General features: G+C 35.7%; 1 protein-coding gene across 1 annotated transcript; it reads right to left on the reverse strand.

Moving 5' to 3' along the window:
* Positions 1-3,813: 3,813 nt before the first annotated feature.
* On the reverse strand, positions 3,814-12,955 carry rs1a (retinoschisin 1a). Its single transcript, XM_055154850.1, has 6 exons — positions 12,860-12,955; positions 12,703-12,725; positions 11,936-12,053; positions 6,067-6,208; positions 4,756-4,951; positions 3,814-3,966 (listed from the first exon to the last, which is right to left on the reverse strand). Exons 1-6 carry the CDS (start codon positions 12,909-12,911, stop codon positions 3,814-3,816), a joined length of 684 nt encoding a protein of 227 aa, XP_055010825.1. The 5' UTR covers positions 12,912-12,955.
* Between the last annotated feature and the right edge of the window lie 826 nt (positions 12,956-13,781).

Consider the following 13,781-nt stretch of genomic DNA (forward strand, 5'->3'; position numbering starts at 1 on the left):
TTACAGCTTTCCTTTTGGTAACTGTTTTGAGCATAAAATCTCACAGTGTTTAATATATACTCTAATAATTTATCAGGACGTTAAAACACAACCTATTTTTATTCGTCAAAGAAAAGAGGCTGGCCTTGAATCGAACTAAACTAAGCTCTCGTTCAGTGTTGTTAATGTAGGCCATATAGACCCCAGAAAAAATGTTACTGCTATAGTAATAACTAATGTAGACTCAGAATAAAGAATAATCTTGTGAAATATAGATCTTAAGTGAGTGCTCTATTTTAGGAAGAAAGACTTACATGTTTGAAATACCATGAGCCAACCCATCGTGATACTCAAGGCTACATACTGCACTGTGAGATTATAAAACCATTTCGTACAGTTTGGATAAGCACTCCACGGGTTGGCCTAAATACAGTATTGGTACTTTGCTGTAACATCAAGCTGGGGGCGTTCTAAATGTATGTGTATGGTGAAATGTTCAGAAGTTATCATGGTGATGTAACGCTTTGCACACATTAGTGATTAAATACTAAAAATGTCTTAAGAGAATTTGAAAACTCAAGAACATGTTTTCAGGAGCAGGGGCGGTGCTACCATTAGGCAAAAGTAGGCAGCCAACTAGGGCCCCTGAACCTGGAGGGGCCCCCAACCAATTGCCCTCAGTGCCACTAATGATCGAGGCTTCCGAGCAATTTGATTATCTCTCAATATGTCGTTAAATGAGAGTCAAAGCATTCAGTCAAAGCATGTCAAAGCATTCACCCCGTTCACGTTAGAATAGTCAGCTTGACCCTGATTTTAACGTAATCATAGCATAATCATAATCATACGTAATGGATGTAAACAAAAATGTAATTGTACTAGCAAAAAATAAAACTACTTTCAGCTCTGGTTATCTAGTAGGCTACCGAACTAATACGACAAGTTTCTAATCCATCCTAATTCAAATAAAGATGTGTGTACCTCATGAACAATGAGGAAGGACAGACAATACATATTAAAGAAATCAAAAAAAAAAAAAAAAAATGCATTATAGAGAGGGCCCCAAACTCAAGTTCACCTAGGGCCCCCAAATTGCTAACTCCACCACTGTTCCGGTGGCTGTAGTCCAGGGGGTCTCCAACCTTTTTCCTCCGGTGAGCTACTTTTACAAAATGAAAATGCCAAAGAGCTCCTCATTTTAGCTGTCACAAGAAATTGGATAAGATGAGGCACAGCTAGATGTTTATATGTTTACGTGCACAACATTAGTCATCAACATGATACATTTACAATCGTGACAGCCTTTTAATCAGTCCAATTTTAGTTATTCAGCACAACAAGTGTAATTCAGAAATCCTTTGGTGAGCTACTCTGACGGGGGTGGAGAGCTACTGGTATCTCCCAAGCTACAGGTTGGAGACCCCTGCTGTAGTCAATACAAGTGTTCATTGTCCTGTTTAGGTGTTTGATTTTCAACAAAAAAGTGAGTGTGACTAAACTGAAAAACTGTTAATTTTGATAACGCTAGCTTTCTTATGACTGTTATTTGAGAGAGATTTGTTTGACAGTGCAAATCAGCTCATCTGTTGTATTTCAATTTAAACTTAGTTCTTTCTGGTCAGATTGTGTTTCAACAAACCTCAGATTAAAATTGAACAAAACTTCAAACACAGCAGTGCCTCTAGTTACCTTCACACCCCCAGGAAATGTTGATGATGTCAGCTGCAAAGTATCAATACAGGTCTTGCATTGTTTATATGGGCCCAAAAAAAATAGCGGACTGCCACTGGGCTAATTAGAGACCTTTGACTACGCTGTTCCTGAACATGTTGCCAAAAGGAGAACTGCAAAAATATGATTGTTTACATTAAAACTTTTACGTTTACGAGGTTTTTGTAAAGCCATTTTATACATAAACATGTGTTTTTGTGTGTGTGTTTTTACATTGCAGTCATGATCAGGGATGACCTTACTCTACCTTCACGAAAGCATTATGGGTATATTTAGAAAAAATGTTGGACAAAATATTCAAATAATGTGAGATTTGTTGAATTTTAATGTACGTGAGCACTTCCACATGTTACAAGTGTTTCCAGATGAGCCAAATAGTGTGGAATTTCTAGTTTAAGACAGTGATAAATGAACTATGTATGATGTTCCACTATTTTTATTTCTAAATACAAAGTTTAAAAAGATTATCATATAGAATTATAATAGTTTAATTATGTTGTGAAATTACAGTATTAAGTTGTATTTTTGTACCACGTTTGGTCTGCCACAAATAATGCCATCAAAGTACACAGTATATGCTTCTACATAAATACAAGGACATAAATAAGAGGTAAATGATAAAAAACAAATATGGTGTATATATATTTTTTCTAATAATAAGAGTATGACCTATTATTGCCTATGTTATTTTTGCGTTAAAAGTGCACTGTATGTCATTTTTTTGGTTGGGGCGGTCCATCACCTACTTGTTTCTATGGATATGTCATTACTGCACGTGAAATATTCCATAGTATGACATTAACTAGCTCTAACTGAAATTTATTACACTACAGGTTGTCAAAAATACCTTAAAAAAAACACGCATTCTGACTGTGACGGGGTCGCCTCTCCACAGATCTGACCTCTAACTTGGTCAGGTTTGATAAAAAGGTTTTGAAGCATTTGACGGACCTCGCCACCTCCAAAAAAGTTACGCAATGCACCTTTAAAGCACGTACTACCCCCTTAAAGTGCCCTTCAGTGTGTTCTAAACTGTTAACATCTAAAATACCTGATTGTATAAATAAATAATGGTTACTAATGCCTTGCAGACCAGGGGCTTCAAACTTCAACTCATTTTCATGTTTTTTGTTGCTATGGTTTTCATGTTTTGCCATTTATTACAGGGTGTAAATAGAAAAACATTGTATCTACACAGACTTTAAAATTATAGGGTCTCGTAATAAAATCCAACTGGACATTTTTGAACGACTCTTTGTTTCTTGAATTGAAATGTGAAATAAACCAAACACACATTTGTTGGAGACAGGACAGGGTTTTTTTTAGGGTTTTTTACGACAAATGGACATTTTAGATACACAAACATGCACTCCCAAAGCATGATGGGAAAATGAGGGGAAAAATACAGTACTTATAATCATAGTCACCGGGAAATCACGTACATTTTTCTGAATTTGCACTTTATGTGAGTTTATATTTGTAGCAGAAGTAGGAAGCCGTGCGACAAGTATCCATGGGGGATGAAAAATTAGCATAGTTGCCATAGTGATTCGTTTCAAACAAATGATCATATCTTTTGAATAGTCCTCAAAATGGTGCCTATAAACAAGAACCCACGAAAAGGGTCAAATGCAGTTTAGATACTTAGCACTAGTGCTTGTTCTAGTAATGGTTGTGGACTCTGTGAGGATAACTTTGCTTTGAAGAAACACTTGAAACTGTTTTGGCTGTGTTTGCTAATGCGTTCATTGTGTCACCATGGTAACTGATGAAGAAGACCCCCAGCACGATGTCACTGCAAAGTATCAATACAAAACATTTATTAAGGTAAAAGCAAGAAAGCATGACAAAGATATTCTGTATTTTCTCAAAGAGCTTGGTTTAAACCCTCTTAGAAAAGCTCTTTGTTTTGAAATTATTGCTTTGAATTCATTTTGTTGCAAATTACCCGGTGTATTCAGTTTGTCACTATTCAGATCAAACAAACCAAATGAAAGCAAAGACGAATGTAAAACAGAAGTGTGTGTTGGGCGGCAGTTTGGACACATGTAAAATTCATGAAGATCAACAATGAGCTCCTGGACAATGGAGAGAGTGAGAGGTTCAGGAGCATTTGCTCATGCACAGGAGCAGCTCCAGACGAAGGGCAATGCGAGTGTGCCAGCCCAGGGGCAGGATGCGGATGTAGCGCGCCACGATGGGCGGGCGCAGCAGGTTCTGGACTGAAGCCGAGCGGTCGGAGTTTCCATAGAAAACCTGAGGAGAGAGAAAAGATATGAAGTGAAAATATATAAAATAATACAGAGACTATTGTACTGCTGGGTTTAAAATGACATCACAAAATAAAAAGCTCGTAGTGTTTAAAAGGGGCATAAGTGGAAATTTTGGTTTATGGTAGTGAGATAATGGGCCAGAACATTACACATTTTTTTGCTTTCACAATTTCTAGAATTTTATATTTTAATTTAAATATAATTTTATATATGATTCAAGGGTATTTCTTTTAAAAATACATAACAATAAACAGAGAATACTGCATCCTGCCCCTCATCTAGAGTTCAGAAAAAGAAACAATATTATGGTAACCAACTAATTATTTTCTTATACTTTTTTCCCAAATTATATTTTCAGTAAAACAGTGGTGATTCTATTTTATATGGTTAGAGGGTTAGATAAAGTAGCAATAACTGCAAATGTTCCACAGCATGACATTAAACATATCTATATCCATGGAAACAAGCAGGTGATTCCAATAAGCCAAGTTACAGGTCAGATCTGTCGTGAGGCAAGCCCATTCACAGTTTGAGTAATAAACTGTGAATAAATGCTCCTTGATTAACTGCAAGAGAGATATGTTTATTGCAAAACTGTGAAATATTCTGTGCTGAGTAATTCCCATGGGAACAAGCACAGTCAGGAAAGTTATATGGTGTTTAAGAATTACAAAATACTGGCCAATTTTAGCACAAGCAAAGCATAAAATTCTGTAATGGATCATGGAGACTTTTCACATTTGCACATCATATCAAATACTGATTGACTGACCCTGTTGTTGCCGGTCTGGTCCTTGTAGTAGATCCAGTTGAGTTTCTCGTCGGAGCGATACTGGACGCTGTATTTAGTGACCCACTCGTCCGCGTCACACCTGCCCTGGGTCAGAATACCAGAGACCACCTTCACCTCCCTCAGGTCGATCTGCAGCCATTGGTTATTGTCCTGGTACTTGGACAGCCATGCACAGCTGGGACAGAACACAAAACACTGTCATTGTACACGACATTGTACAATTGTGTACGATAGTTCTAATTTAGATCTAGTTTATCACTGGTTTAAAGTGGAACTAAACACTAAACAAGTCAACTTTTTTGCTACTAAACTGTGTATATGGTGTTTGAATAGCATTGTCTACAGTTCCTAGTGTTTTTTTAGTTATAGTTATAGTGCAAACTAGGTAAATTTGCAGGTTTCTGGTCAAAAATGTGTATACAGTATGTTCTGGCTCTAGTGCCCACTACAATTTCAAGTATTTGTTATTATTTGTTGATATCAAGTGCCTCTGCCCTGATTACAGACAAACAGGGACAGAGTTTGAAGGGTGGCTATCTGGAGTGGATACCGCCACCTGCCTCACACCCACACACACACACACACACTCTTTTCTTTAGTTGGCAAACATTGTCTAGCTCAGGGATCTCCAACCTGTTGCTTGGAGGCTACCAGCAACTCTCCACCTCCTTCCAAATAGCTCGCCAAGGGATTTCTGAATTACACGTATTGTGCTTAACGACTGAAACTTGACGAATTAAATGTCTTTTACCATTGTACATGTATCATTTTGATGTCTATCTTTGTGCACTAATAAATGGATAAAGGTTTATGTTTTATCAGCATCTCATCTAAGGCTTGCCATGGCTTTTATATATTGTCAATTTCTTATGACCACTAAAACTAGTATCTCTCTCTGGTATTTTCGTTTTGTAAAAGTAGCTCATCGGAGGAAAAAGGTTAGAGATCCCTGGTTGTGGCTGAGTTTATGTGTTTAGTACCACTTTAAACCAGTTTAGATTTGGTGTTACTTGGAAGGCCAAACATATTCTTGCAGGTGGTTCATGGTGTGAAACTTTTAAGAACCATTGCTCTAGTGATACAAATGCTGTATTTCAAATATCCAGCTTTTGTTCAGGGGTCACTACAGCAATTATCTCCCGCATGAACTGACTTGGAGCATTAAATTCAATTAGTTTATTTTATTATACAATATACAGTAACACATTAAACAGCCCTGTTCAGTAAATGGGACACCCTGAAGCAGTCCTTATCTTATATTGCAGTAGAATTTGGTTGTTTGTGACATACCCAAATCCCTGGCTGTTAAGGCGAGCCTTGTTGGGGAGCCATGAGGAGAACCAGCCGGTGTACTGCTCCTGGTTTGAACATGAGATCTGCTCGGCACTCACTGATCCAGCTTCCAACCCCAGCGGCCTGTGGTACGGACACTCTAAACACAGAAAATCAACACACTCAAATGAAAACCCAAACCATCTCACCATCTAATCCTCTTTTTAATATTTCCTCTTCCTCTTAAAGCCTCTCGTAGTGGCCTAAATCAATGAGGTTCAATGAGGCAGGCACAGCACAGATGGTCATGTACTAGTCCAAACAGCTTAAGCTCTGATTTTTCCATGTCTTTTTCATAATTCTCCATTGGAAATCACAGAGGGTTTTGTGGCAACGTAATGACCCTCTCTACAATTATTTAATCATATATAAAGGACACGTAACACAAATAATGTAATATCTTACTTAAGTGTCCCACTCCAATCCTCTCATATTCTAGGACATTGAGTTGCTGTTTTGAATTTAATGTGGTCTATAAATAAAAATGGCTTGCCTGGAAAATTTTGGTAATAACTAGTAAGGTAGTACAAGAATCACATGAATAATGCCATCACCTTTTGAAAATTGGAAAATGTGGTTTAACTTTGTGCCAGTTTTTGTTTCATGTGGAGAGGCCCAGTAATTTCAGAGATATTAACCATAAACAAACAAAAAAATATATTATTTTGACAGTTATAAGGCAAATTCTACCAAAATATTCTGATCTAAACTACTCTTTCCTTCTCACAACTTTAAAGAAAGAAGTTACTGCTTTATAAAAAAAAATAAAGCATATAAAAGTTAAAGGTGCATTGTATAACTTTTCTTGTGGAGGGTCCGTCAAATGCTTTTCTCCATGGACATTTATTAAATTACAGGTAGTTTTATAGCTCAAAAATACCTAGAAAAACACATTCTGACTGAGAGCGTGGTTGTCTCTCGACAGATCTGACCTGTAAATTAGTCTGGTTGGTCCATGAAGATAGAAAGTTTTAATAATATACTGTGAAACATTTCAGACAAAGCAATAACATCTCCACAGAGAAAAGCATTCGACGCACTCTCCACCAGAAAACATACACAAAGCACCTTTAAAATACACTTAGCAAACTGGTTTCAATAGATGTTTTCCAGATAATTGAAATGTCTGTAATTATCCAGCCAGTATCGTGTATTTCTGTTGTAATTCAGAAGCAGTGCATTGAAACTGCTCTTTTGTTTACTACTGGTGTAATCCTCTCTGGCTCTAGGTCAGCTCCTCTAATCCGGAGTTACTCATGTGTGTGAGTCAGATAAGGATTGAGGCTACAACAGGGTCCCAGCGCTCGGAGAAACCAGATGTACTTCTGGAGAGCATTTTATAAGTGAAAGGGCCCATATTACACAATTTTTTTATCTATGTTATAATGTTGGATATCCTGCATATTTAGACTGAGTTGTTCCACCTTGTGACATCATGTGGTAATACAGGATGTATTCCGCTGTGCTTTTTAACTCCACACACCTTCACTAGAATCATTTTGATGATTTCAGACGTGGAATTGCAGATCTCTACTGAAAAGTAAAGGCTGTTAACTTGAAAACTACCACTTCAGGGCATCACAAGTTGGAAGTTAGAGTACAAAGTGTGAAACAAAACATGACTCTGGGTATGTTTTAGAAGCCGGAAGCTCAGAGGGGACAGGCCTTTTCTGTAACTATTTATAAATCAACGCAGTTGATCACTTTGCCCTTTCACACAGTTTGAGATATTGAGATTTTATAAGATTCTGTTTTTATTAGATTCTGTTTTTATTCATGTTCTTTTATTGTTTCTATTGTTTTTCTCTATGTTCTGTAGCAGTGTGGTCACCCTGTGTTGTTTTTTAAAGTGTGTTATAAATAAAGTTGCAGGTGCAGTACTCCAAACAACTGCAACTCACCCTTATGTAACAGATAATGCCTCATTTTTTGCTGTTTCTCATTACCTTCCTCTTGTATATAGCCAAGATATATTTACTGTATTTCTCAATGTTTATTTTCTAGTACATACGCAATAATTATGCCTTATTTGACACCAACCTCTTGCTATTTTTGCTACTTAGTTTGGATTATTACCATTGATATTTCCTCTCTTTGTTATTATATTTTACTGTGATCTGTGAGCTACTGTGTCCACATAATTTCCCTTGTGGATCAATAAAGTTTGTCTAAATCTAAGATTAACATTACACAGAATAACGGACAGCAATCAAACACATAGATTCCCATGGGTTTTGCATTTTCTCCCTGTGCCAAAAATCCTAATCACGGTTATTTGGTACATAGCTGAAAACACATTTTTGAAATTTAATAGAGTAGGGCTGTAGTTGTTAAGATGATTTATCGATCAATGGCGTCTTACTCAACCAAAATGTGTATAAATCAACTAATACTATTATTTAGATTAGACAGATTAGAAGGTATTTATATAAGAAAAGGCAGGTTTAAATAATAATGGTTAGTAAGTTTCGTTTACATTGCTGCCTAGTACTTAAATTATTATTATTTTTTTGTTGTTGTTGCATGATCCCCCAAGAACTGGAGAGTGCAGTTTGGGTCAGATACAGAGCTGTAAATAAATAATAATAAATGTGAGAATTCGTTAGTCCACAAAGAGAGAAATAATTGCAATAACAAACCGACTCAAACAGTGCATGATTTTTTATTCTGTGTTAGTTATTTTAAGTTCATGCTTTGCTTTTGCCAGTTTCTGTATTTATGTTGAAATGATATTAAACTCATGGAGGACTTCATGACTTCTGTTGGCCCTCTTCTGAAGTTCACGTTGTATAAATTACCGTTTTTCCATCTTCTTCAGTCAAAGCAGCAGCTCAGAACTGTGATTATCTGTCAGTTGTAGACGAGGATTTGAAAACCCCTGGGCCTCCTGTGGTCCTCCATTCTGACACACTGCTCATCTTTACAATGACTGGAAACCTACACTGTACTGTATTATCTGAGTGATGAGTAATTCAGTTATTTTCAAACTACCGGGAAAATATGTTTCTCTCTTTCTCTGAACATCCAAATAAGATTGTCTTTTAAATACAATATATAGTCCTACTGGAGCTTGTGATGTGAATTATTTTATGAGGTGGCTTTACCTAGAATGTTCCACTGTACAGATTAAACTTGTTCATCACAAGGGAGACAAGCAAGCAACAGCCCTGTGCTACATTACAGGTCAGATCTATGGAAAGTCGCCCTATTCACAGAAGGAATTATTGTATTTTTGAGCCACAGAAAGACCCGTAAGGAATAAATGCTATGGATATGTTTAACGGCTGCATTTGTGGATATGCAGTGCCTTCAGTAACCTTTTGTAAGCACTTGTTTCTAATTGTTGCAAATTTTTTGCTATCGTCAAATAAGTAATCTCAACTAGTTTACCATCTACTTGAAGGCAAAAGCACACACAAAACTTTTTTTTAATATACATCTATATAAATTCAGGCGTTAAGAGGTTAAAGTCATACCATGGAACACCTCAGGCAAAGCAATAACATGGAGTTGCGTTTGCGTAGTGCACCTTTAATGAATGAATATAAGTGTGAATGGTGGTTTATAGCACTGTCTAAATGCTGAGGTGTATCCTACCAAAGGCCCAGAGTGGCACAGAGTCGAAATTATGCCATAACTGAAATTACAGCTTTATACATTATTATATGATTTATAACCTAGATGTCCACTGTTTAAAGCTCAGTTATATTTTTGTTGCAGTAATCCAGTATCCACATTACATACAAAAGACTACATACAAATAAATGTAAACAAAACTGTAATTTCTTAAGATTTTCTGATCCAAAGGTTTTATTGGACATGACAGTATATGAGAAAATGTAATTTATTTTACGTGCGCAGTGACAGGTAGGCAAAAAGTCAGTCGGGCTGCTTGTTTATGTTGACAGTTGCATTGTGTATGTCTGTAATGAAGTAGGTTTTGCATTTAATTGTTTTAACATGACTTCATCATCTTACTCTAAGTCACTGAATGTTGAGGATCAAAAACTTTACTTTGAAAAGTTAAAACTCGCCGATAACCGTTGACGATGTTGATGTTCATGTCATGTTTTCTCGTATGAAACTAGTTTTATTCACTGATGTTAAGAGTGGGGTGACCAATTTTATACTCACCAATAGTAGAAAGGGGAATATGTTGTGAAGTGTTTTTGTCTAAATACAGAAAACAGTGCTTTAAAATTGCTGGAAATATACTGATTCACAAGTGCATGGAGAATGGACGGTGTGTCTAGTCTAGCTTTTAACTCAAGTTGATTTTCTATAGTTTTATATTTATGTTTTAAAAATTATTTTATTGTGTTGTGTTTTTATCATATTTTTTATTGTATATTCTCATATTTCATCTATACTGTTGCACACTTTCTGTCAGTACTGTCTGTTTTTAAATGTGCTATAAAGATCAACCTTGACCTTGACTTTGACCTAATAATATTTTTAATTACATGCTTTTTTTCCCCTCACAATCTTATTATCATCAAACACCACAACCCGTGTGTGTCCCATTTTTAAATTTTGAAAATCCAGTCATCCTAGTGAAGAGATTTAGAATTTTTTGTCCCTTTTAAATTATAGGAGGAGAAAGTGAAGGTCAAGTCCATTCCAATTTGTACCTGGATCAATCCTGAGTCTTAGTCTTTTTGTTTGTTTATATTTGTTTGTTTCTTTGTTTCTTTTTTTTAGATAATGTTTGTATTTTTTATTGTAAAATCCTTGTTTGTGTCCTTGAACTGTGCTGGCCATCTGGGTCACCGTCTGAGAGATTTTCACTGGAGCGTGCTCTGTCCTGTCTGCGCTGCCAACACCACACTCATGCAGTTCTGCCATTTGGTTTGGTCTTACATCAAAAAATAATCTGCTAACATTTTAATTAATCCAAATTTCGCTCAGTAAAAGCATGTGTTCCTTGAATAAGGTTGCACAAGGTCAAAATATATAGACTATAATAAACAACTATGGTATGAGCTATTTTGAAGCACAGACACCAAAATATTTCTTTTACCTTACTTTTTATGCAACAGCTAGACTTATACATTGACTTAGACAAACGTTATTGATCCACTAGGGAAATTATTTGGATACAGTAGCTCACAAATAACAATATAATATAAAAACAAAAAGCAAAAATATAAATGATTATAATAAATTCAAGCAAAATAGTAAGAAACTGTGGTCAAATAAGGCATAATTATATAAATGTATCAGTAAAAATATAGAAATTACTATGTACAATGTACAATGCATGTACAATTATAAATATCATTATATATATATATATATATATATATATATATATATATATATATATATATATATATATATATATATATATATATATATATATATATATATATTGCAGTCTATGTCTATGTGAGAAACAATTCCTTCATTCATTTCAGATACAAGTACCTCCGCAGGCTGTTACTGTGTTTGTATTCAGTTTTTACTTGACTTACTTTCATTTTTATATACAAAAAAAAACATGTTAAGCTATAATGATCTTGTACAATTTAAGTTGTAGCTCAATACAAATGTAAAAAGTATCTATAATTTTAAACCTATGATAACCTTGCAGTATATTGCTCTTGTCTATGATTACAAGAGGACGGGCTGCTAACTTAAACATCTATGTTTTGTTTAATTATTTTGTGTCTTCTTTTTACTTGGATGTGGTATTCACAATTATAAACTCACCTGCATAAATACTATTATAAAATCATTCTGCATTGTGTTCTTAGAGCAAACAGCCCGTTCCTTTTGTCCTTCCCTTGTCACGTTGACCTTCGTTGATAGATGATATAATTAGTACCTGGCATGCAGTCCAGCCCTCGCACCATCGCCGAGCTAAAGGAGGAACCATCAGTGGGACCCTCTCCATCACAGTCACATTTACAGGATCGGCTGGTCCAAGACTCAGACAGGCCTGTCTACAACAACAAAGGACAAAAATGACAATATCCATCAAGGTAGCTGTTCTGTATTTGAAACAGTACATTCATGTTATTGTATTATTTTAGTTTGTGTGTTACTAATAATAGTTTTTTGTCCATTCAATCATTCATTTTCCTCTCATTTTTGGTCATTGTAAAGCTATATATGAAAGCACTGAAGATTTATTGTAATGAAATCAAAATCACAATTCTATTGTTTGAAATGACCAAATCTCAAACACTGAAATTATTTAGGTAAAATATTGTCCTGTTTATGTGTGAAACTGCTATCCCCTGTATCTAAGATCTCTACAAACCAGTTCAGAAAGGCGTGTGTTATTTAAATTTTCTTGGAAATGTGGATGTTTTAACCCAGAAAATGAAATTGATCTAGATCTTGATTTTAAAAATGAATACGTAATCACAATCCTTGTATTTGTCATCGATAATTTCAATAGGATATTTCATTCTTTTTATAGGCAGTCTAAGAGTAGATACAAAATAATCGTACAAACTGAACAAAGCTAATGTCCTGCACATCGTTACTATCTATTTACAATTAAAACTCAACATATTTTAAATTAAATGAAGGCTTTTATCATTATGAAACAAGTCTTTATGTTAATTGAAATCGTGCTGTCCATACCTCTTGAGCTTGGATGTTGACCACTGTCCAGATTGTATTCAGTTAGTGAGAAAAAAAACAACAACAAAGAGACAATGCATGTTAGAACAACCTAAAATCAGTAGAAAAATGATGTGTATATTATGTGTTTCAATGTAAATAGGATCTTAAATCTTACCATTTACAGAGAGTAGAATCACCAAGAGAAGATGCTGCAGATGGAGAGCCATCTTGAAAACCAAACCAGAAGCAAACCAGCCTAGAGGAACTGAGAGGAACCAACCAAGGCAGCCGTGATAGAGGGACTGGATTAGAATAATCCATAGGACGCTAATGGTTTTACCTAATGCTAGCCTTATCTAGCAAAGCCCCTCCTACAGCTGTTCCTCTACCAACCACTACCACGCAATGCCAGGCTTCAAAAAGGCTCCAAGAAATATATGATCAAGGGCAGAGGCTAAATACTGTACTTATGAAGGGAATATATAGAGAATCCTTAGTATGGAGGTCTGCACATCTCAAGGGTTTAAGGTAGAAGATAAAACGTATGACCTTTTAATGCTACTTTAATTATCATATTTAATGCACAATATGATTTGAATTACTGATATATAGGCTTGCCTGTAAATGAGCATGGGTCTCATCATCAAAAACATAAAGCAGCTCCTTGTGATGTCATGATTAAATGGTAATTCAGGAAATGCTCCTCTGTGCTCATCCATACTGGCTTTTAAAAAACCAAGCACTGCACCAATTTATTTTATTATTTTATAACTGGCAAAAGACACACAGATCATCACTCCAGTACTGCAGCCCCTACACTGGCTCAGTTTAGAGCTCAGTTCAATATATTTTTGTTTGTCTTTGAAGCGTTAAATGTCCTGTCACCTGTGTATTTGTCTGAGCTGCGTCTGTGTACGATCCTGTCAGGTCCTGTGACCAGTTGTTTTTAAACTGTCCACGCTCCAGACTGACTACACACAGCTGATGTATCATATCCATAACCAGACACGAATGAACTCAGAGGTCAGCAATTTTGCCATTTCTTTAACATATTTGTACAGAGGCAGCCCCGCTCAGTAATGCACATTTTTCAAGGT

The sequence above is a fragment of the Boleophthalmus pectinirostris genome, unplaced genomic scaffold (assembly GCF_026225935.1).
Source record: "Boleophthalmus pectinirostris isolate CB_2022bp ecotype Guang Dong unplaced genomic scaffold, ASM2622593v1 HiC_scaffold_19, whole genome shotgun sequence".
Classification (NCBI taxonomy): Eukaryota; Metazoa; Chordata; class Actinopteri; order Gobiiformes; family Gobiidae; genus Boleophthalmus; species Boleophthalmus pectinirostris.

What these genes read in the sequence shown, in the direction of transcription:
- rs1a (XM_055154850.1), bottom strand. Translation starts at nt 12,911, where the DNA reads ATGGCTCTCCATCTGCAGCATCTTCTCTTGGTGATTCTACTCTCTGTA. An exon ending in TCAACATCCAAGCTCAAGAG is followed by an intron (nt 12,054 to 12,702) that starts GTATGGACAGCA and finishes TTGTTGTTGTAG; the next exon opens with ACAGGCCTGTCTGAGTCTTG. An exon ending in AGGGCTGGACTGCATGCCAG is followed by an intron (nt 6,209 to 11,935) that starts GTACTAATTATA and finishes TTCTGTGTTTAG; the next exon opens with AGTGTCCGTACCACAGGCCG.